The sequence below is a fragment of the Argentina anserina genome, chromosome 6, assembly GCF_933775445.1.
Source record: "Argentina anserina chromosome 6, drPotAnse1.1, whole genome shotgun sequence".
Taxonomy (NCBI): Eukaryota; Viridiplantae; Streptophyta; class Magnoliopsida; order Rosales; family Rosaceae; genus Argentina; species Argentina anserina.
The window spans coordinates 11,494,262-11,518,657 of NC_065877.1; the positions used below are offsets into that span (position 1 = coordinate 11,494,262).

The window sequence follows — 24,396 nt, forward strand, 5'->3', positions numbered from 1 at the left end:
AATCATGGGTTTAGATGCTCCGATCATCACCGCTTTGAAGAAGACCAAGAAGACATGCAATGCTCCGACTTTGTACTTACGACCATGACATACACCAAGGCCATGGCTTCCACTCCAGCAGACATGAAGGAGTACCAGAATTCCTTCACCTGTACTTACGACGGTGACGCCAAGGCTTGGTAAGTTCATGAGGAAGTTTGTGCTACCTAAGGAGGGTTGGTAAGTTTTCACTATTTGCCTAGTAAGTTCTGAGTTTACTAATGTTGAGAATGATAGTATGCCTATCTATTATTAAGTATATTTTCCTAGTGAGATTCATCACTAAGGCATGAAACACCTTAATATTGATCAATTGGCATAAGACACTGATAGTTTCTAGGGTTTGCCTAAAATTTCTGGTAATGCATCTCGCATATATACACCTTGACGTATCGATATTGATACTTAATATTTCAATATTGCAATTTGCAAATACACTTCTCTAACATCAAAGATTCAAGCATAAGGGAAGAACATACATATTTGTATTTGTGTTCTTGATGAGTTCGTCTAAAACGTCTCCTTTAGCTCCAACCTCACAATCACCATGGAAGAAGTGACCAGTTGCAGGTAAGATATATAATTGTTTTTCAGGGAGACGTGGAGCAAAATAGTGCAAAAATGTAGATGTTTTATTTCATTTTCTATTTTTATATACATTAAAAATATTTATCTCTATTGAAAAAAAGATTGAAACAAACTTATTAGTCTCTATTAGTAATATTTTAGTATACTTGCGCTAAACGAACCTTTAAGCTCTAAAATTTTACCTCCAAAATCTTTAATTTGGCGATTAATCTTGTAGAGGGGATTGCTTTCGTCTCTATTACTATTAGAGACACAATTTAATTCATATCTATTATTATCAGAGACATACAATACAAAAGTGTCACTAATAAAAACAGTAGAGACGCTTTTATTAATTTCTCTCTAGGTTTTGTCTCTAAAGCATACATTTGGTGTAGTGTGCAGTCGTATACATGCAGTATTTCTTTTCCTTCCTCCGGTAGCAAAACTTGGACCTTGAATTTCTCTCTCTTTAATTTGTTCTCCTTTGGTGCTATCTAGGCCCTCCTCTCTTGCTTTGTGTCTAGGCCTCATCAAATAGCCATTGGGCCCTAGCTCGCCCTAAAGCCTGTCCTACCCGGTAGGACTGAAGCCCGGCCCGACCCTCCATTAAGGTGGGCCGGCCTGAGACTCTTTCGAATAGGATAGGGTTAGGGTCGAGAAAATGAAATCCGGCCCCGCCCTATTGAGCCCTATAGTGCCAAGCCCAGCCCGGCCCTAAAAGCCCGCCATATCCGGCCCTTTGAGGCCTCTTAATAATTAAGTTTTTAAATATGTTTCCCAAATTTTATATACAATACACCTTATTATGTTTTGTAATTGATTTTATATGCTTTATTTCTTCTGTCTTTTTGTTGTGAAAAACAATAATTGATTTTAAGTGATTTATAGAGTTACTATATAAATATAACTAATTAAACATATATTTATAAAAGTATAAAGTTGAATTTAATGTCTACATAAATGTAAAATATAAACATATAAATAAATAAAAAGTCTTGTACTACATGTTTCAACCAATATAAACAAAATCATGAGGTAAAAATCATATTAAATGTTTTTTGTTAAATAAAAAAAATGCCATTTTCAGCCCGTTTCGGCCCTATTTAGCCTTATCCGGAAGGCTGGCCCGACCCGCCCTCTTAGCCCTCAAGAAATGGGTCTTTAGGGCGGGTAAGGGTTTAAAAATCAGAGTCCTACCCCAGCCCGGCCCAACCCTACCCTAAGCCCTAAAATTTAGGGTAGAGCTTGGCCCAGCCCTGCCCATGATGAGGCCTATTTGTGTCAATAGCTTGTAAATATAGTGGAGTTTAGGATGAGGTGGAGTCGAAGATATCTCCCATTTGAATTTGAAATGTTTTGATATTCAACTTGACCAAGTTTGTAGGCCTCGGTGATGCATTCCTATGAAATCGATGGGTGGGATTTGAATTGATGATAGCTAGCTCAGCCTTGACCATTATCATAATTGAAAACTCCAACTAAACATCCTGGACGTTAATTTGCATGCATGCCTCTCCATTTTTGAATCATCTATGCACAAATTTTGCTCAAAGTTGATGCTTTTGAATTAAGATGCAAAATATCGGAAAAATCTAACATACGCTTATGTTAGAAAAATAATGATATATTTCATATTTAATTTAATAAACTGAATTATAAATAATTATAACACAACATTAAAATCTAATGACGAAGAACACGAAAGAAATTCAATATGAATTCAACCAGAAAACCAAACGATTGATGATTGAAGAACTAGTCAAGACGTGTGTGATACCACACTGTCCTTAAGACATTTACGCATCCTCTACCGGTGTAAGGATGTTTGGCGCTTGTCTCCCAGGATAAAACGACTAAACAAATCTAGGAAGTTGTACTACTAACTAGAACTCTCAACAAACTCGAAAAGTATCTCTTTCTATCACCAGTGAAAAACTAAGAACACTTTGAGAGAGTGAGAACTGATTATGTTTGGAATGATTTTATAATGAAAGGATGGTGGCTATTTATACAGTGAGGATTCGCAATCTGCAATGAATAAAATGGATGTTATAGGAAATCAAAAAATCATAACATACATGAGTTACATATGTTACAAGCAATGATTTCAATTTGTTACAAACTTCTCCATAACACACAATAACGTTTTCAGTTATAGTTGTTACAAAAAGAAGAATTTGAACAGTCAAGAGAAGTTGAAACGCCCAAAAAGAATTTTCGGAAATGCAAAAAGAATTTGCGTTCCGATCCTCAATTCAGTGTTGCATTCGTGTCCGCAGGTCGTACGGGCATACACGAATTTCCCTTGTGACCTAAGATTTGCACCCCCCCTACGCATGCGCGAGAGTATAAGAGGGTTTACATATTTTACAATTCATAAACAATGGATTCCATATAAAGCCTTTCCAACACTTCTCTTTTCAAATGTGGGACAAACATTTTTCCTCATTTTAAGTAGTCATCTTTGAGTGACAATTTCTTATTCACCAACTAACCAAATTACACAAACAAACATATGATATTTTAGCCCTCATTATGGAGAACTCAAATCTATGTTCATCTTTGATTAATTATAAGTTTAACTTAATTTAATTAATCAATTAAAATTTGGTTTTAAATGGTTTATTTAACCATTTTTCCAACAATTCTCCACATGAATGAAATTGGCCACCAAAGACTCGATAGAATTTGGTGATAGATTTTTCTACGGTTGAAATCTGCATAGGATATGTAGGTTTGACCATTTGAACATTCCCTTATGAAAGTATGCTTACTTTACCAACTAAATAGTAGACGCGATGTCTTTGAACTATTCGGCATTTGTGTAAATGATGACATACTTCACACATGAGTCTCCTTGGTACATTTCGGTTCTCTTTTTTGTACCATTTCAGTCATGGATCACACGCATGGTTCTGCAAGTAGTTTGATGTTATGCCCTCATTAACTCCCCTAGAAGCGGTCTCACTTCTCTCTTGCATAGGTGATCTCTTAATTAAAAGTAACCCACATTACTTTGTTTGGTTTTCCGACGCATAAGAATCATTAAAAGTTTTAGCTTAACCTAATTCTTACAGGTATCACTGTTTTCATCATAGGAATAGACTTGGGGAACTCCCCACAATGATCCGAACTAATCTCCACAATTTGGTTTTTCCTTTTGAACCTACATCTTGGGATCTCCAGTTAGCTAGGTTGGATATCCACTATAGTGATTTTTAATTTTCAATGGGCTTTAGTCCTATTCTCTTCGATGATTTTTCAACTAACTCTCTGTTTAACCCTTTGGTTAAAGGATCAATAATATTATCCTTAGACTTTACATAGTCTATAAAGATAACTTCAGTTGAGAGTAGTTGTCTAATGGTATTATGTTTTTGACAAATGTGTCTAGACTTACCATTATAGATCTTGCTATGTGCTCTGCTAATTGCAGATTGACTATCACATCGTATACCAATTGCAGACACATGTTTTGTCTATCTAGGAATGTCTTCTATAAACTGGCGTAGCAATTATGCTTCCTCCCCACTTTTGTCTAGTGCCAACTCAGACTCCATTGTGGATCTAGTTATAACCGTTTTCTTTGAGGACTTCCAAGACACGGTTGCGCCCCTAGCGTAAATAGATATCCGCTAGTAGACTGAGTCTTTCATGTCAGATATCTAGTTCGCATCAGTAAACCCTTCTATAACAAATTGGTATGATGTGTAGTGCAGTCCATAGGTACAAGTATACCTTAAGTATTTGAGTACTCTTCCAATTGCTTGCCAATACATAGCTCCAGGATTACTCGTGTACATACTTAACTTATGAACCGCATAAGCTAGATCTAGTCTTATACAACTTGTTAAGTACATTAGACTTCCAATTATTCTCGAGTACTCTAATTGAGAAACACTTTCACCTTTATTCTTGGATAAATGTAGATTCATATCTACAAAAGTTCTGACAATTCCAGAGCCTTCCTTGTCAAATTTCCCAAGAATATTGTCCACATAGTGTGTTTGATTCAACACAAGCCCTTCTGATGTTCTTGAAATTTTAATCACTAAAATAACATCAGCAAGTCCCAAGTCTTTCATATCAAATTTGGAATTCAACATGTCTTTAGTGAACTTGATCATCTTATCGTTGCTCCGAACGATAAGCATATCATCCACATACAGACATAGTATGACATATCCATTTTAATGTCTTTGACATATACACATTTATCATCTTCATTTATTCTGAACCCACTGGTGATCATGGCATTATCAAATTTTTCATGCCATTGTTTTGGCGCTTGTTTTAAGCCATATAATGACTTAACAAGTTTTCACACCTTCTTACTCTGAGAATGAGTAGAGAAACCTTCCGGCTGTTCCATGTAGATTTCTTCTTCTACATCTCCATTCAGGAAGGCCGTCTTTCATCCATTTGGTGTACTTCAAGTTTGCGCAATGCTGCAATTACAAGTACCATCCGTATGGAGGTTATTCTCGTCACAAGAGAATAAGTGTCAAAATAATCCAAACCTTCATTTTACCTATAGTCTTTAATAACAAGTCTAGCCTTGTATTTGTCTATTGACCCATCAGCTTTTAATATATTTTTGAAAATCCACTTGGAAGTCAAAGGCTTACAACCAGGTGGCAAAACCACTAATTCCCAAGTGTGATTTGCATGATGGAGTCAATCTCACTTTTGATTGCTTATTTTCACAGAGGACCATCAGTAGAGCTTACTGCCTCTTTGAAGGTACGGGGATCACCTTCAACTATATATGATAGGAAATAAGGTCCATAGGATTTTGTGATCCTTGCCCTTTTACTTCATCTGGGTTCAACCTCAGCCTCAGACTCAAATTCGGACTCCGACTCAGATTTTTGATCTTGAGCATCATCAGTTTCAGCTTGGTTATCTTCACGTGCCCGTTTAGAAGAATTAGATTCCTCTCTAGACTTCCATGGAAATATATTTTCAAAGAAAAATGCATTTCTCGATTCCATTATTGTATCCTTATGGATTTCAGGAATATTTGAATCGTGGACCAAGAATCGATAAGCTGAACTGTACGTTATGTGCATAACCAATAAAGATGCAATCAACCGTTTTAGGCCCATTCTTCACCTTTCTAGGTTTGGGAATTTTTCACTTTTGCCAAACATCCTCATACTCTTAAGTACTTGTAGGATGATTTTCTCCCTTTCCATAACTCATATGGAGTTTTCTTTTCTTTCTTTTTGGGCACCTTATTTAAAAGGTAATTTTCCGTGAGAATCGCGTCTCCCCACATGTTGGGTGACATCCCAGAACTGAGTAGCATAGCATTCATCATATCCTTTAAAGTACAATTTTTGCGTTCTGCTACATCATTGGATTGTGGTGAGTATGGAGCAGTCATCTGATGTATAATCCCATTTTGAGCACAAATCTCAGCAAATAGCGATTCATACTCACATTCTCGGTCACTTCTTAGTGCCTTAATTTTCCTGTTGAGTTGGTTTTAAACCTCGTATTTCTCTATAGCCTCACTTTTGCTTTTTAGCAAATACACATAACAATCTTTTGTGCTATCATCTATGAAGGTAATAAAGTATTTACTATTCCCTCTAGATCACGTTGATTTTAAATCACACACATCTGTATGAATCAGATCAAGGGGTTTACTGTTTCTTTCAACACTTTGGAAAGATGATCTAGTCAGTTTTGCCTCTACACAAGTTCACACTTATGCATGTTAATTGACATATATTATATTCTTCACTGCCATAAATTAAGAAGACTCATCCATATAGGTGAAAAAGCTAGTTTTATTTCTTTGACAATTGTCATTTTAAACAATCCACCACCTATGGCTTTATATCAATTTCAAACAAAACACATTTGTCAACACTGAGTTTTATACTCATAATGACTTTAGGAACATACATCAATTTATTCGATAATTTTAGTTCCATTCTACATATCAATAAAAAAAACTTGGCACCATAGCTCTAAGTCCTTTAGTCCCCAGTCATAATCACTGACTTCTTTCATGTTACCCTCTGATATCATGCAACAGGGGTTTATGTCAGCAACCTCTTGAGTGACGGCTTCAATCAGGTTTGTCTCATTTCTCTTATTTCTCTTTGGTTTGTTGCAGTCAACAGACTTGTGATCAGTCTTGTCACAGTTGTAGCACTTGCCTTCAAACCTTGGCTTCTTGGAGATGCCTCCTTTAAGCCCTAGCTTAGACCCTTAATACTTCCCTTTCTTGTTCTTGGAAGCTTGACCATGTTCCAACAAGTTTGTCTTGGTGGAGACGTCACTGATCCATGCCTTCATTTCTGATCCTCGGTTGTCTTCCTCAATGTGAAGCCTAACCTCCAGATCCTCCATGATCATTTCCTTTCGCTTGTGCTTCAGATAGTTCTTGAAGTCTTTCCAAGCAGGTGGTAACTTCTCAATAGCACTACAATGGTCATTTGATTCTATCTTTAGCGTTTTATTTGTTTCCAACCTAGCTTGCTCTTGGTGCGTTTCAGTTTTGTCTAATTTGGATTATATTATTTCCTGAACTAGCAATGAGAGTTTTGTTGTTTGTACATTTATACATATGACCGTTTGTGTATGAAGTATAATTGCCAGACTTTTAGTTCTAGTATGAAGTATTTAGTCTAAAATACATTTGAATACAGTTTTGACATAAAGAAACTCAATGATATATTCACTTTCAGGCGCTGTTCAAGGAGTTTCAATGCCATTACTAGAGAATGTTTGTTATTTGTGTATTCATATTGGGAGGAATGTGTAAGTTGAACACATTAATCATAGAGTCTGACCCATACTTCCGTCGTTCTAAAGCTGATGTAAGTAAAAGTAATTAGCTCTGTCCAGCTTCTTTTTCTGTTTTTTTTTCCCAAGAATATGAGTAACTTAGTCACACTTACGAAAACATTGCTCTTCATTTTGGCTAATTTTTATTCTGTCATATTATTTTGGAAATTTTGAATGATTTCCCTGTTGAAATGTTGTCTTTTCAGTGTCGTGGGTTTAATATGGAATACTGGAAGCTGCAAAACTCTAGTTATATTTCTCAGCTTAATGAGGTCATCATAGAGCTGTGCCATGGGTCTAATGGATTTGTGTTGGCTAAATATATCCTTGAACATGCTCAAAATTTGAATAGAAAAAAGCTTGTGCATTCACCACAGCAATGTATTGCTATTAGTAATTTTTTAAAAAGCAAGATGGCTTCCAACGTCACACTTGACTTTCAGGAAGATCAAAGACGAGGACCTCAGAAGCGAAGAGGAAGAAAGGTTCCCTGATGATCATAATGTAAAAGTGCTCGTTCACCAGAAAAAAAAGGGTTATACAGCTATGGTGGTGGTAGTTTTACAGGAACTGTCTTATCTTAGTGCAAAGAGGTCAACAAGAGCACTTTTCTGTTTCTTTTGCTTTATTGTGAAGTTGTGAACGATCTATCATTTCGGCATGCTGTTTTTAACTGCTGTTTTTTAGTTCCTACTCTCTTGTTGGTATTGTTTTGCTGTTTTGTTTACTTGAAAACCAATGTTTAGTGTGTTTGCGACTATAGTATGTCGATTTCATTACAATTTTAATCAAACTTTGATTTAGTTTTATCACAGAGGGTATGTGTACAGCTCCCATTTTCTATGCTTGTTGCATCAAGTGAACCAGAATTGTATAGAAAATGTATGTGCAGACCCATTTAGGCTCGCTCATTCTCCAACTAGCTACAACAAAGCCTCATACAGCATAATAAGTAGTTTAAATAGTCTTATGTTAGTCCAGGGAGGTCAACTAGGATAAATGGTCTCCTTCTCAATGTGACAATGTTTGGCGTTTTCTCTTGCTGGCATGCCGGTGCTGTTTTGTTTAATGAAAAACAACTGTTAGCTAGTATGTTCACAACTATAGTATTCCGTCCTAATTTACGGCTTCAATTGAATCATGCTATTAGTTTTATGACAAGATCTAAACTAAGCATGCGCTTGTTGTTGCAACTGTTAACTCTGCTGGTTGCAGCTGTACTTCTAGCTTTCACGAGAAGATATAGCGGAGAGCATACAGACAAAAAGAATCAAATGGTATGTATTTATATTAATTACTTGCTACTTACATCATGATCTGCTCTATATATAACCTAATAAACATTCCACAAATCTCACAAATCACGTCTGTGATTTCTATCGTAAATCACGTTAATATTCCCCTCAAGTTGGCACATACACATCAATCATGCCCAACTTACTAAGTGAGTCATAAAAGGCCTTCTTAGACACTCATTTTGTGAACATATCGGCAAGTTGTTCTTCTGTAGGAACTAAAGAAAAGCTAATGATTTTTGCGTCTAACTTCTCCTTTATAAAGTGACGATCAACCTCCACATGTTTTGTACGATCATGTTGCACAAGATTCTGTGAGATGTCAATAGCTGCCTTATTGTCACAGTACAGCTTCATAGCACACTTAGGTTTAATACCCAAGTCTTGTAGCAAATTTCTAAGCCATAACAATTCGCACACTCCCTGAACCATACCTCTATATTCTGCTTCAGCACTAGATCGAGCTACCACTTTTTGTTTCTTACTCTTCCATGTAACAAGATTACCCCCAACAAAGGTAAAGTACCCTGATGTAGATCTCTGATCTGTAATATTTCCAGCCCAGTCTGCATATGTGAAGCCACAAACCTCAAGGATATTATTGTGATTAGAGAACATTACTCATCTCCCTGAAGCTGACTTCAAGTACCTCAAAATCCTTACAACAACATTCATGTGGTCCATACTGTGATTATGTATGAACTGACTTACTACACTTACTGCATATGCAACATCTGGTCTGGTATGTGATAAATAAATTAGGAGTCCAACTAGCCTCTGATAACGAGGTTTTTCAGTAGGCACTTGATCTAGATACTTTGCTAATCGATGGTTCTGCTCAATAGGAGTATCAATGGGAGTGCAATCCAACATACGTGTCTCTGTTAGTAGATCAAGGATGTACTTCCTCTGACACAGATTGATACCATCACTTCCACGGGCTACCTCAATGCCCAAGAAGTACTTAAGTGTACATAGGTCATTCATCTCAAACTCGGTGGCTAGCTGTTTCTGTAATCTATCCACCTCAACAGTATCATTCTCAGTAACTATCATATCATCAACATATATAATTAGGGCTGTTACCTTCCCTTGTTGATGTTTGAGGAATAACGTGTGGTCTGAATTACTCTGTCTGTAGCCAATTTTTCTCATGAACTGTGAGAATCTTCCAAACCAAGCACGAGGTGACTGTTTAAGACCATACAAAGACTTTGTCAATATGCCTACAAAGTTACTTGGAGAAGCAGCCACATATCAAGGCGGAAGATCCATGTACACTTCTTTTGTTAGTTCTCCATGAAGGAATGCATTCTTAACATCAGTTTAAGTTAGCAGCAAAAGAGAACAATACCCGAATAATGTTTATCTTGGCAACAGGTGCAAATTTCTCATCATAGTCTATGCCATATGTCTGGGTAAACCCCTTTGCTACAAGGCGTGTTTTACACCCATCTGGATTATGTTTCACTGTAAACATCTAACGACATCCCACAACCTTCTTGCCATGTGGTGGAGATACAAGCTCCCAAGTATCGTTCTTTTGTAATGATTTCATCTCTTCCTCCATTGCTTTCCTCCATTTTGGATCTCCCAATGCATCCTGCACTTTGTTAGGTACTGATACAGTAGATAATTGATTCACAAATGACTCATATGACTTAGACAATCTTTTGGTTGATATAAAATTTGTCACAAGATACTTTGCTTTAGCCTGAATGGTAGGTTCATATTTTTTTGTTGGCTGACCTCGAGTAGACCTATTTGGCAAGACATATTGTCTAGTATGAGCCTCACTAGTATTAGTCCCAATAGAATGACTAACCTCAAATGAGTGATCTTTTGTACCAGGAAAGCATTGGTTAGGTGGATAAACAACAGTATGAGAGACATGAGGGGCAGTTGTGTTGTTATCTTCTAGGTCCTGATTCTCCGGAGTAACTATACCGGAATCATCCGGTGGTGCCTGTGTAGCTGACACATTGGTAATCTCAACGGAAACTGTCACCATATGTACTGGCTCACTTGTCTCCCCTCTCCATGATATAACTCTTTAAAATATGAATTCTCCCCCTGAAGAGCAGTATCAGAAGAGGTAAAATAACTCATGTCTTAAAAAAAGGTAACATCCATAGTGACATAATACTTCCTGGTAGGTGGATTATAGCACCAGTACTATTTCTGATGTCCTCCATATCCAAAAAATACACATTTAACTGCATGAGCATCCAACTTAGATCTCTGATGTTGTGGAAGATGGACAAAAGCAACACAACCGAAAACACAAGCAGAAAAAGTAAGAAAAGAGGGTAATGAGACATGAGATGCAAGCACCTCATATGGAAATTTTTCCTGAAGGACACGAGATACAAGACGATTAATGAGGTGGGCGAAAGTTATGACATCATTACCCCAAAGGTATTTAGGCATATGGGCACTAAAAAGAATACAACGAGCCATATTAAGTAAATGACGATTTTTCCTTTCAGAAATGCCATTCTGCTCAGGTGTATAAGGACATGTTGTTTGATGAACAGTCCCGTGTGTGTTAAAGAACGCTTGAAAGACATGATTCACATATTCCCCCCCCCCATTATCAGAACGAAGAACTCTAATTGTGACATTATATTAGATTTGGACAGTGGTATAGAAAGCTTGAAAAGCCGAAAAAACCTCAACTTTGGTTTTAAGAACAATCCATGAAAGGCGTGTGCAATCATCAATAAAGGACACATAATACCACATTCTGGACACATTAGACTCTTTAGAGGGTCTCCAAACATAAGAATGAATTAATTCAAAAGGAAGAGTACTTTTATTAGAAGTACTAGGGGAATAAGTAGACCGATGACTCTTGCCCAAAACACATGTCTCACAACGTAAAGAAGACTCATCCCACTAAAAAACAAAGTAGACATGGATTTTTTCATAATACTAAAAGATGGATGCCCTAAGCGACGATACCATAACCAAACTTCACTTAGCTTGTCAAAATGGAGATTAAAGCGGTTCGAGACTGTGCCCTTGGTTTCTCCCCCGCATATGTCTGATCCAGATGAAACAACCTACCCCTCAGATATCCCCGACCAATGAATTCCCCGGTGAGAAGATCCTGAAATATCACATACATAAGAAAAAAAATGTTACAGAACACTTAGCGTCAGTGTTCAATTGTGGGACAGAGAGCAAATGATGAGATAAAGCAAGTACATATAGCACATTGTGAAGCTCTATTGTGGGAGTAATACGAACTGATCCTGTCCCTAACACAGGGAATGCCTCACCATTAGCATTAGTAACATAGGGTACTGGTGGAGGAGACAATATGGTAAAATAAAATTTGTCATAAGTCATATGATCAAACGTACCAGAATCAATAATCCATGTATCAAAACCAACAAAGTTAGAAATATGTAAAGCCATACCAATTTTACCACGACCAGCTATTGCTCCTCCTGCTGTATAATGATCATGTCCAACTACACCATAGATATCTGGTTCCAGGATGAATTGAACAGCTACTTTCGCCTTGGGACGATAAATGGCCTTTTAGGCCTAAAATGTGAATACAACTTCCAACAGGTTGCACGAGCATGGTTAGTATCATGACAATAAGAGCAAGGAGGGCGGGGTTGATTCCCGAAGCATGTTGGTGGGCCTTGCTGATGAAGTGGAGCCGAATTGGCTAGCGGAAGCGATGGTGCTGGAGATCTAGCATGAACAATAAGGCTGGAAACTACAACTTGTGCCTGATGAAGACTCTCCTGCTGAGACTCATCCTTACGGATATATGTGAAAGCAGTGATTAGGCTAGGGGGTTCGATCTTTCTGAGCAATTCTCTTTTCGCACTGTTATGCTTGGCATCAAGACCTCTCAGGAAATGGTGAACTCGCTCAAGCTCCTTCTCTTTTTGGTACCAAACAATATCCTCCTGATGCTTGATCATACAAGGACGTTTCATATCAATCTCAGCCCAAATATTTTTTCAGTTTGGTGAAATATTGCGCCACTTGTTGCCCATCCTGTTGCATTGCCAAAGCTGTTCACATTAACTCATGAACCTATATGAAATCAGAGTTATTAGTAGATAAGTCTTCCAATGTTTGCCATATTGCCTGCGCAATGGTACATGCCTTGACCAGATCAACGATCTCGTCATTCATAGCATTCCACAAGACTGACATAACAAGACCATCATCGTCATCCCACTTAGTGTAGGCAACAATATCATCATTACTAGGAGCCGTAGTTACTCCGGTTACATGCCCCATCTTGTGCATGCCTCGAAGATGAGCGGTCATAATTCGCTTCCATTTACGGAAATTGGTTCTGTTGAGTTTGGCATCCCCAAATGAACCACTTTCAAAATTCTTGACAGATACTTCAAATTGTGGAACGTTATTGATCTGAGAACTTTCTATGTCGTCTCCAGAAGCCATTGAAAATCGAAAAAATCACAATTGATGCAGCGGAAACACAAAAAAACAGTTTTGAACCTGTCTTGGGTGCACCTGCACTGTCGGTGAACCTACACTGACAACCAAGACCACATAATTCGGGTCGGGTGGAACGCGGGCCGGATCGGGTCGAATGCGGGGCGGAAATTCGCTAAACTGCTCTTGAAAAAGGACAGCGGGCAGAGAGAATGTCTTGTGGAAGAACGGAGAGGAGAGAAGAGGAGAGGAGAGGAGGACGTCGTCGGAGGTGGAGCGCGACCGGGCAGAGAGAAACCACCAGAGAGGAGAGACCACCGGAGAGGAGAGACGTTGGTTGGTCGGAGCGGTGGGCAGAGGACATCAGGCAGAGGTGGGCTTCGTCGAGCGGAGAGCGCGACGTCGTCAGCGGTAGGCGTCGTCGGACGTGACCACCGGAGCGCAAAGGAGACAGCCGTAGCAGAGGGAAGTGGCGGAGATCCTCGTCGTTGAGCTACGTCCTCGTCGGATTCGGGTCGAGAACGTCTACGTCGCTACTCGTCGTCCTCGTCGGATACCTAGCTTTCACGACCTCCGTGCTTCTGTGGTGGCGGCGGCGGCGGCGGCAAGACAGACGGCGTCAACCCAAAAAACCCAAAAAAAAATCAAAGACTCGGCTCTGATACCAAATCAAATGGTATGTACTTATATTAATTACTTGCTACTTACATCATGATCTGCTCTATATATAACCTAATAAATATTCCACAAATCCCACAAATCACGTCCATAATTTCTGCCGTAAATCACCCTAACAAAAGGCATGCATACATCAAGCATTAGGCTGCAGACAATTTGAGCTTCCTCCGGATTCATTAAATTCAGTGCAGTAAAAAACTATAACAGTAGCGGTGAAAATAGTCGATGATTTCTTCCTGGTGAAGCAAATCTACATTTAAGAATTAACTTGCCGTCTTTAAACCAGTAAGGAGACTCATCGACCTCTAAAATGAGGTAATATCTTTTGTCCGGTTGTCCCTAACAGATTCAAGATGTACACTAGCTCTTGCTGCAGTTCAAGACAAGGAGCTTGATCAGCAGTAAGTTCGTGATAATGAATGGCACTTCGGCAGTACGGGACCATGGGCTGATATTATAACACCAGTATTTTTAAAGTAAAACAAGTAGGTAACCATGATTTAATGTGCACAGACACCAGAGAGACTAACAAAAGTTTATTGGACGAAACTAATAAACATATTTGAACTGAAACAGTATATATATACACATTCTTTCCTCTGATAGAGACCAGCTACCAGATAAGCAAAAGACGAGCAAAAATCAGAAACAAAAACCCCTCCTGTTCTTGGAACAAAAATTTCTGGATCAATAGATGGAGAGAGAAAACAGTTGCTCTTATTGATCCTTGGGAGGAGATACAGCAATCCCTGTAAAACGACTACTGATTCCATGATCCTGTATCCAGCAAGCATCTTCAAATGACTGATTAACTGGCAACTCGTCTACCTCTTTGCTTTTCAGTTCCCCCGTTCTGATCTTCCTGATAGACAACTGTGGCATTGGCAGCCATCTTGCTTTTCTTTAATGTCCATAAAGCATTAGATTGATGAGGTGAATGCACAATCATCATTTTGTTCAAATTCCGAGCATGCTCAAGGATATACCTCGCAAACACGCTTTCATTACATCTACTGCATAGCTCAATGGTTACTTCTCTAAGTCAATGAACAAAATCAAGACTTTGCACCTTCCAAAATCCCATGTTAAATCCAGAACACTGAAAGGCAAGAATTCAACAAGAAAATCAATTGAAAGTTGCAAACAAAGGAACCACTAAAATTAAGAATTTGCAAAATATATGAAAACAACACCTACCTTATTTCTCAACCTTGATCATTTTACAACAGTTCTAGAAATGATAATAAAGCAAAAAAAAAAAGTCATTAGACTTTCGCTTACATCAGTTTTTGGGTCAGAGAAGACGGGATCAGACTTTATGTTTAAGGTAGTCAAACTAGGTATTTTCCACCAAGAAGGAGAGCCATTGGCAGGACTAGGGTGTCGAGGAAACTTCCGATATGGATAGACAAGTAGCCAACATTTTCTAATGGTGCTAACATGGAACCTCCCTTGAACATAGCCTGCAAGTTATAGAAACACTATTTAAATAAAGGAGCAGAGTAAAGAGAAATCTGAGCTTGAAGACTTGTGTCGCATTACCATTGTGGTCTCTTTGTTTAGAATAAGAACTTCAACGCTGTGTACACTGCAAAGAATCTCAAACATGATACCGTCATCTGCTTCAGGTTCTAGAAAGAGCTCAGCTTTCGCTAAACAGGTCATTTTCCCCAGAGTTTGTTGAGCCAATAAATTGCCAGACCAGTTCAAATATTTTAAGTTCTGGAGCAAGTATCTTTAACGATTTGTTAGCAGAATGAAATCCCCAGTGGATAAATGTCTTCAAGCTTTTCTCAAGAGATGTTGAAATTTTGGGGTTGACGGGAATATGGATGGTGAAAACGAAATGATTTCAAAGAAGAGCTCTGAATGGTAACAGTTTTAGTTCCGGGAACATATTCAAGACTTAATTTCTCAAGGCATTTGCAGCAGCAAGAGATCCATTTGAAAAGCTGCTCATCGTGTATGTAAACATATTTTAACTTCAAAGATTCAAGATTAGAGAAGGATGTCAGTGAGGGTGCTTTAAAAATATAACTGCACATCTTAACTATTAGAGACCTCAGAGACCCACACTGGAAGACACAGATGGGAAAAGCAACAAGTCTCTCAGAGAATGTAACAATAATGAGCTAAGGACTTCAACGTTACACCTTACAGCACTGTGGACACATGTCATTATCCGAAATGGCTCATGCTTACTGCCTCCAATATCATTCCAACAGATTCGCAATCGTTTTAGCGCATTAACCCCTCGATGAACTAATAGGAACCTATCAAGAGAACTCAACATCTCTGATCGCTTACTCTCGTTATCAGGTGTTGACAAATTGGCAAGAGAAATCAAATCGAAATTCAAAAAAGGAGTTGAAAGATAAAACTCTCTGCACTTAGGAGAAACACAACCCAAACGAGTAAGATCGGTAATAGCAACAGAGGAAAGTATGTGATGAACTAGATGGTCCGGAAGGCTAGTTAATCTGTCTATCCTAGTCTCGCTAAAACCTCCAACTCCCCTCAACCTAGGCCTCTGTTCCATCTTTACACCGCACAAATGGCACAATCAACCACATTCACTTCCACATGCTTATATCACTCGAGGCTGCCATCAAACCCAATTTGTAAGAGACGCTGGTTTCAGTTCATACTAAAAGCTTCAAGCAAGGAAAATATGGAACTAGAGACACAAGTAAAGAAGTAGTGCGCGTACCACAGTTGAACCCATACAAACTTGAGCTTGCTTTGTCCTGTAGACGGATCAGGCGGTAGAGAGAGAGAGAGAGAGAGCTGAAAGTGATAGCATCGTAATCCATCAAGGAATTGAAACAAGGAAATTTAACATAGAAGGAATTGAAACAGGAAAGTAAAGGAAATTGAAAGTAGATAAATTAGATAACTTTGATATTCATTTTGATAAAATCCAGAAATGGAGGCAGACCAGCTTATATAGCTCTATCTACAGATAAGTCATAACCTACCTAATGACAGTATGACCCAACCCGAGTCCAATGACCAGCCCATCTAAGTAATTAACACACGAGCCCAAGATTGTATAGGGTTGTAGACTAATAGTCCTAAGATTCCTCCTCCCTTAAAATAAGGCATGTCCTCAGGCCTTGAACAAGAAATCAGCACATGAAAATTCGACAAAACTCCTCTTCGGTTGCAGTGCTTGAAGCATCCCCTGACCCATCTGCGTCAGCCATGTCTTCTGCACTTGAGTAGTCTGTTTAGGAATACAAATAAGAGTACGTCCTGCAGGCTGTTCTTGATGTAAGGCTGGTGTGATGAATAGCCCCCTCACTAGCTCTACAAAGCAAGTTGTCGTAGCCGAAAGTGACCTGATGTTTACTCTGCTGAGAACATAATCAGCGAGAGGTACATAAAGGGTAGAACAGGGGGACATCATGGTTCTCAGACTGGTTATACCGACAACAGATTCAAACATATGAAGAACAGTACACTTCAGTACAAAGAATTCCACTGCTGTACATTGAGCCTGGAAATTCTGAGCAATACTCAGAAGCAACGCGAAGAGCCTCCAGAGATAGATAAAGGCAGCCTGGAGTATCATATGCACTGGCTTCATAAACATAATGTTTGCTTTTGACACCACACATTGCGCCGACGATAAAATCAAGTGAAAATAAAGCACTCTGCATATTTGTCGTATCTTGGTCCAGGGAGGTGAACTATGGAAACTGGTCTATTTCTCAATTTTTGGCTTTCTGATGAAGTCTCGAATCTTTAAGCATGCTGTTTTTTACTGTTGTTTCCTCATACCAAGTCCCTTGCTGGCTTATCGTTGCTGTTTTGTTTAATTAAAACAATTATGTATTATGTTGACAACTATAGTATGAGTTTCATCACTTTGATAACATGATCTAAACTTGGCATGTGCTTGTTGCAACGCATATTGTTGCAATCATATTTACTTTCCTTCATGGAAAATAAACTATATTTACTGTGCTAGTCGAATCAATTTATTCAATTGTAGTGGAACTTTAAATTATAGAGAAAATGTACACTTAGAATAAAACAAAATAGTTGCGCAATTTCTATTTAAATTAATCATGTTAGTATAAATTGCAAATGTATGCACAACAATGATATCAATAATTCCGATTAAAAACATTGATATCAATAATGTATCTTCTGGTGTGTCAATTATCAATCTGACAATGTAGACCTCCCCCAGATCACAGGAAACTCAATTTATTTAATCTTCTGATAAACAACAGGAACACTTTGTCAGATTTCATAACCCATTCATGTATAATTGACAGAGAAAGGGACGCCCTTTACTAATCTACATCAGAAATCACTGCATGGGCAATTCAAAAGCATAAGAAAAAGAAGGTAACAGAAACAAACGGGGGAAAGGGGTGCAAACTTTCCACTGCTTTCTATATAATGGCTGGTTTCTGATGATCGGATTCGTTCATTTCTGTCTGAGTTTCTTGGTTATGGCGAAAATTGCCCCAATCAGAGCCACTATCACTCCTGAGACTATGATGGTTGTTTTCAGCGATTGTGCCGCTTCATTCTTCTCCTTCTTTTCCTTTTTCTTGTTGTCTTCAGCCTCCGCTCGTTGCTTTAAGAACAAACATGACAATGTGGTTAGCATTTCTGGTTGTGAAACTCCCTGATACATTTTTATTTATATTTGATTCTCAAAGAGCTTCAACATTCGATTCATCATTGTGAATTTGTAATACATGATTCAAATCTCTGCTTTCCCAGAGATCCTGTATGGATCAAACCTTTCAGCGAAACTGCCACGTAACATTTCTCATATGTTCCTGAACTGCATTTTTCATTTCTCTATGCACAAGGAAGGTTTCAACTCGACATACATTGGTAATCAATTTCTATTAGTTCATAGCTTCTGACCACAGATTGAGTTTTTAAGTTGCACAATTCAAGTTCATCATTCAGTTTTCGTTGTCTAGGTTGGAAAACAAGAAAGTTACCTTGATCTGCAAGGATGTAACTTCAGCCGCTTTGGGATCGACTTCAACACTCTTCTTTTTGCCTGGATTCAATTCAGCATCTGCATCACCCTCGGGATACTTTGAAGATGTCTCCTTCATTTTTGGGCTTGCCATTTTGAAACTGCAAAGGGAAATGAAAACAAAATGTCCTTCAATTTGGAAGAGTTCTAATTTTCTTGGCATAGAGGGTTGGGGAAAGAGAGATTAGAAACAAAAAGAGACATTATAAGGCTTGTCATAGGACACGTGTCCGCAATGTAGGATCTCAACCTGCAATGTTTGTTATATTTTTCTGGGTCTGAATTGCATCCTTGTCATCAACTACCAAAAATATTGGGTGACTTTTTCTCTAGGGCTATACAATCCACAATTAGAAACGTTAAAGACAGGTCCGTAGCCCATAGACTTCATTATTCTTACACCAAATCGACATTCCAACAATTTTTCTAATACACAGAAGTCCATGAAATACTTCAGATCAGAGTAACAATTCTCAGGAATGGCTGAATGCTTCTCACTAATACAAAATAGACTACGTACAGGCAGTGTGCAACTCGATGTATAATGTTGGATTTGCACCGACTATTGCAGGAAAATCGATTTGACAATAGTACTGCAATCATGTACATGATGCAGTAATATTTCGCAGGTTGTAAGCAAAATGAATAGCAACATATCCAGAGCTCACAACTCATTGGCCTGGATTCTCCCTTCCTGTGCTCTCTCAGTTCCTGGCTCCGAATCCACGAGGACTAGGCCTTGATGCCGAGTCACTAAATTTTGGTTCAGATCGTCGCTTACGCCTTGCAGTACCAGCTGGAGCCTGAGGCAGGAAAACAATGAAAAATTTATTAAGGCAGCCACATGGTTGTGCTATTCAAATATAGGCATGGGAAAACCAAAACTAAAATATGGCACCTTCTGATCAACTTTGAGGGCTTCCTCGAGATTGTTCAGTCCAGGTATAGAACCACCGCCTTCCATTGCACCCATAAGATTCTTCATACGAACCCTCATTTGGAAGAGTTGAGCAACAAGTTGGCTCACCTACGGTTCACATCATTCAGAACATAAGGTCTAATATAGTAGCAACTAGCAACATTATCTTTTATCTTTTAGTGAATACAACCTTTCTTTTTCAGGGCTAGGTCAAACATCAGGGAACTACTGTACATACCTGCTGCTCTGTTTTTCCAGATTCTTGAGCTATTCTTTTTCTCCTAACGGGAGATTCGGCCAACAATTCTGGGTTCTCCCTTTCCTCTGTAATCAAAGACGAGAATCAGAAAGAAAATGTAAGTCATAGTGCACCTGGAAGTTGCTTTAAGTATCATCACTATAAGTGAAGGCAAACAACATACCAGGTGTCATTGCTTCGATCATAGATTCCATTATCAATAAACTCTTTTCTGCCTCTCGAATTTGTGCAGGAGTAACCTGATTACATAGACATATACTAGTGAGTGCAAATTATGAAAAACCACCAAGTCTGACACTCGTAAAATAAAGTACAGAATGACCACAACAAGACTGGTCCTAAAACCACCCTTCTGCTACACCCAACAAAATAAGAGACAGAGCAGAGGGAAGAATGGAAAACAAGCGTCCATACCTTTCCCATACCAGGGATCATTCCAAGAACTCGAGTCATGGATCCCATACGTGCAACAGCACGAGTTTGCTTTAGGAAATCATTGAAGTCAAACTTTGTACTCATAATCTTCTTTTGCAATTCTTCAGCATCTTCTTGTTTCATCTAAATTGTAACAACTCAATTATGAATTGCTTACCGAAAATTTATAGGAATAAGAGAGATAAAGATAATATAAATAAAGGATGAAAATATACTTACAACTTCTTGTGCCTTTTCCACAAAAGAGAGAACGTCTCCCATTCCCAATATTCGTCCTGCCATGCGATCGGGGTAAAAAGGTTCAAGGTCCTCCATCCGCTCTCCTCGGCCAACAAGCTTAATTGGCTTTCCTGATACCTGTCATCATTATGTAAACAATTACATGAACATATTTACATCAATGTAACCAGCAAGTAAAGATGGTTCAATAGTCAAGTAAAAGAACTTCTACCAAGACACATGCCATTGTTATAGACAATAAGTGAAATAACTCAAATCGACAGCTATTTGAAGTTAGACAATGATAAAAGAATTCCCACTACTGAATTCATAAAGAACCATTTTATGTATTTTTTTCAATTACGTGAATTTATAAGCTGAACCACCCTAGTGACACAACTATTTATTGGCACGTCAAAATGCAATATTATGTACTCTGAATGCTAAAGAGGAATGCAACTGTTCTAAAGAGGAATGCAATATTATTTACACACTACAAATAATCTGCATAATCCAAATTTGGGAAGTGATGTTAGCATGACACTCTTAACTACTTATCAGTTAGTAACAGAGGTAAAATAGGTGAAAAGGTAAGTACTCAAGTTACTCCCCTCTATTTTTATAGCAAAAGCATCCCCATCTCAAGTTCTTAAGGGAAGAGAAAACAAGTATCTCTAGAGAAAAAAAGCACTTACTGTGGCTCCTAATGGGGGAAAAAAGAACAGTTATTGTGGGGACAGCTTGCTGGTTGCTAAAAAGTTCGGCCTCACGCTTATGAAATGAAATTGTATGTATAATACAGCTATATGGAGAAGAAGTCAAAGAATAAATGAAATATGAACGAAAAGTAAGGCAACAAGCAAACCTCTTTGACACTTAAAGCTGCTCCACCTCTAGAATCTCCATCTAGCTTTGTTAAAATAGCTCCAGTAATTCCTATCTCTACATTGAATGTTGTGACCAGGGCTGTAAAAACAAAGAAGGTAAGTCAGCCTACTTCTGAGAATATATACATGTATCACATAGCATACCAATATTTACTTTTTCGAAATATTATTGGAATCAGTTGTGTCTTTGAAAAAAAATGAAAATCAGTTATTTTATAAATTAGCCTGTGAATGGTCAACAATATGATAAAACGAATGTAGCCAGGAAACTCATAATTTCATCTGGCACATTTGAATAGGCTTCTCCAGTTCAAACATTAGATAGAGATAACAATTTCTATTAAGACTTGTGTTTTCATGACATTGCAGATGATAAATCACACTTTCTTCAATAAATCAGTAAATCAGTAAGAGATGTAACCCCAAATAAAAAGTCTATTAGAACAGAGTCAGATGTGCTTCTATTGCTTGTGTCTAATTTTGAAAAGAGTGACTCAAAAATAAATATTACGTGTAACAGGAAATTATAAAACGAAAAATATTGAACCCACACAAGATATATGTTAAATCACTTGAGTGTATATACCCGCAGCTTCCTGGCCAGTCATTGCATCCACAACAAGTAAGGTTTCGGTGGGGTTCAATACCCGCTTTACTTCTTTCAACTCATCCATCAATACTTTGTCTATCTATTGAACAGTAGAAAACATAAACCTCCAGCCAAAAAAAGATGTGAAGAAGTAAAGTTCTCATCGCATCATCTAAGAACTACCAAATAGTTTATATATCTAGAAAAGTTACCTGAAGCCTTCCAGCAGTATCCATTATTACTACATCTATGTTCTTCTTTTTGGCTTCCTTCAAACCTTCCTTAGCTATTTGTGAAGGTTTAGTGTCAGTCCCTGCTGTATATACAGGCACTTTTACCTGTCACAGGCTATAACATGAACATTAGAATGAACAGATCTAACAAATGACACTTTTGTTGACAATCAGAATGCAATACCTGTTCACCCAATATTACAAGTTGGTCAATAGCAGCAGGTCGGTACACATCACCAGCAACTAGCATACAACTCTTCCCCTGCGTTTGACATGTGTCATGGGATCAATAAAAGGAACCAAACAATGATAAAGGAAAACTATAACAAATGTAACTGTGATAGTAAAAAGTGATGCATGTGGGAAATGCACCTGTTTCTTAAGGTAATAAGCTAATTTTGCACAGACTGTCGTCTTCCCCACTCCTTGTAAACCAGCCAATAAAATAACACTGGGCTTGGATTTTGCAAAAGAAAGTTCAGATACCTCCCCTCCCATCAGTTTCACTAGCTCATCACGCACAATCTGAAAGGAGCAACAACCGAATGTCACAATTCATTAGAACTCAACACTCTTCAAAGACTACAAAGCATTTATCAACTACATAATTAATTAAGTTATCATCTGAAGAATCTAATCTAAGCTCTTTAACAGTTATATACAGTAGTCACTATTAACTGATGCTATTTCAGTTCTTTTGATCAGAAAATTGAAGCACCAATAAATTGAATAAAAATTATGGTAAGAACAAAAGAATATCAAAGACGAGTAAAGTCAACTGTTATGATGATGTAAATCATGAAGTTCTAGGTGGCCATTCTTTGTAATCAAGCCATTATATTGTTGATTAGGCAAGTTATCTACTTCCAATTTCTTTGTCACTCAGATAGTTGTTTCAACTGTACAGCACATGCAAGATTGCATGACAATAAACAAGCCTATCTATATCCAACCAAAGATAGAACTTTTCTCACTGGCCAAAGTAAAAAGAGCAAGACAATGCTGCATTCCAAGTTTCAACAGTCTTTGAAGTTACCTTGACCAGCTGCTGATCGGGTTTGACTCCACGAATAACGCCAACACCAACAGCCTGGTCACTGACAGCTTGCACAAACCTTCTCACAACAGGAAGACTCACCTATCAACAGTTCAACACACAACAAAATCAAAACGAACCATGGCAAACTTAAAAACTCAGAATGCCAAACACAACTCACATCAGCTTCCAAAAGCGCCCTCCTTATCTCCCTCATTGGCTCCACAATATTCTCCTTCGTCAAAACATCTGCACCACATTCACAGTAAAATGCATATAGTAAAAAATATATATCACATACACACTACAAGATAGAATTACACTGGAAAAAGATCCAACCTTCGCCCTTGAGCTTGTTCCAAGCCGATTCAAGGCCACTGGTCAACTGGCCAAACATTTCAGCTCTCACAACTCCTCGCAACTCTTTTCTACCGCTGGTAATATTCTTGGCATTCACCCAACCCCATAACTCTCTCTAAACAATATTCAGCAAAGAAATATTTCGATCTTTGAGTATAGAATAAAGTGAAAGCACCATAATTACTAAAGGGTTGGTTTGGGACTTACAGTGAACAAGTTTCGAGAAGAGAGGCGAGTGGGAGAGCGTGAAGAAGTCCATGAAGAAGAGCCGAACTTGGGACTCGTGGGTTTCCGGTTAGAATCGCAAAGATTTCTGGAGGTGGTGGAGAAATGGCGGGAAGACACGGTCGGGAAATGTACGGCCTCCATGACCGTTAAAGTGGTTTTCTCGGAGCAAAAAAGCTGATGATGGAGTTTGGTCTATCCTTTTATCCGCTTGAGATTTCTTAAATAGTTCGCGCCCCCACCAAAATCTCGTAGACCCTCATAGCACGTTTTTCTAATCTCTCACGGCTTGTGATATATACTAAAGTCCAAAACTACATTTAACTATTAAAGACTGTTTTTTTCATTTTTCTTTTTGAAAAAAAAATTGCGTAGGTCCTATTTTTTATTTGCACACTTG

At 38.2% G+C, this 24,396-nt stretch overlaps 1 protein-coding gene and 1 pseudogene across 3 annotated transcripts; both read right to left on the reverse strand.

Moving 5' to 3' along the window:
- Positions 1-14,628: 14,628 nt before the first annotated feature.
- LOC126796876 (putative F-box/FBD/LRR-repeat protein At4g03220) lies at positions 14,629-16,594 on the reverse strand (annotated as a pseudogene).
- A 1,423-nt stretch (positions 16,595-18,017) lies between these two features.
- Positions 18,018-24,222, reverse strand: LOC126797973 (signal recognition particle 54 kDa protein, chloroplastic). Of its 3 annotated transcripts, none has more exons than XM_050524770.1 (17): positions 23,979-24,222; positions 23,751-23,886; positions 23,593-23,660; positions 23,412-23,513; positions 22,748-22,900; positions 22,560-22,637; positions 22,355-22,480; positions 22,140-22,242; positions 21,532-21,632; positions 20,667-20,804; positions 20,427-20,570; positions 20,176-20,251; positions 19,992-20,077; positions 19,733-19,861; positions 19,085-19,637; positions 18,794-18,935; positions 18,018-18,414 (listed from the first exon to the last, which is right to left on the reverse strand). In XM_050524770.1, exons 1-15 carry the CDS (start codon positions 24,138-24,140, stop codon positions 19,539-19,541), a joined length of 1,701 nt encoding a protein of 566 aa, XP_050380727.1. In that variant the 5' UTR covers positions 24,141-24,222; the 3' UTR covers positions 18,018-18,414; positions 18,794-18,935; positions 19,085-19,538. The 3 variants fall into 3 exon arrangements, with proteins under 3 accessions (XP_050380727.1, XP_050380728.1, XP_050380726.1); XM_050524771.1 differs by having other exon boundaries at positions 19,037-19,637; XM_050524769.1 differs by having other exon boundaries at positions 18,794-19,637.
- Between the last annotated feature and the right edge of the window lie 174 nt (positions 24,223-24,396).

Excerpts from the sequence above, each read along its gene's own strand:
- LOC126797973 (XM_050524770.1), bottom strand. The coding sequence starts at position 24,140 with ATGGAGGCCGTACATTTCCCGACCGTGTCTTCCCGCCATTTCTCCACC. Across the intron at positions 22,638-22,747 it reads CTTATTACCTTAAGAAACAG|GGGAAGAGTTGTATGCTAGT; the intron begins GTGCATTTCCCA and ends TGTCAAACGCAG. Across the intron at positions 22,243-22,354 it reads ATACTGCTGGAAGGCTTCAG|ATAGACAAAGTATTGATGGA; the intron begins GTAACTTTTCTA and ends ACTGTTCAATAG.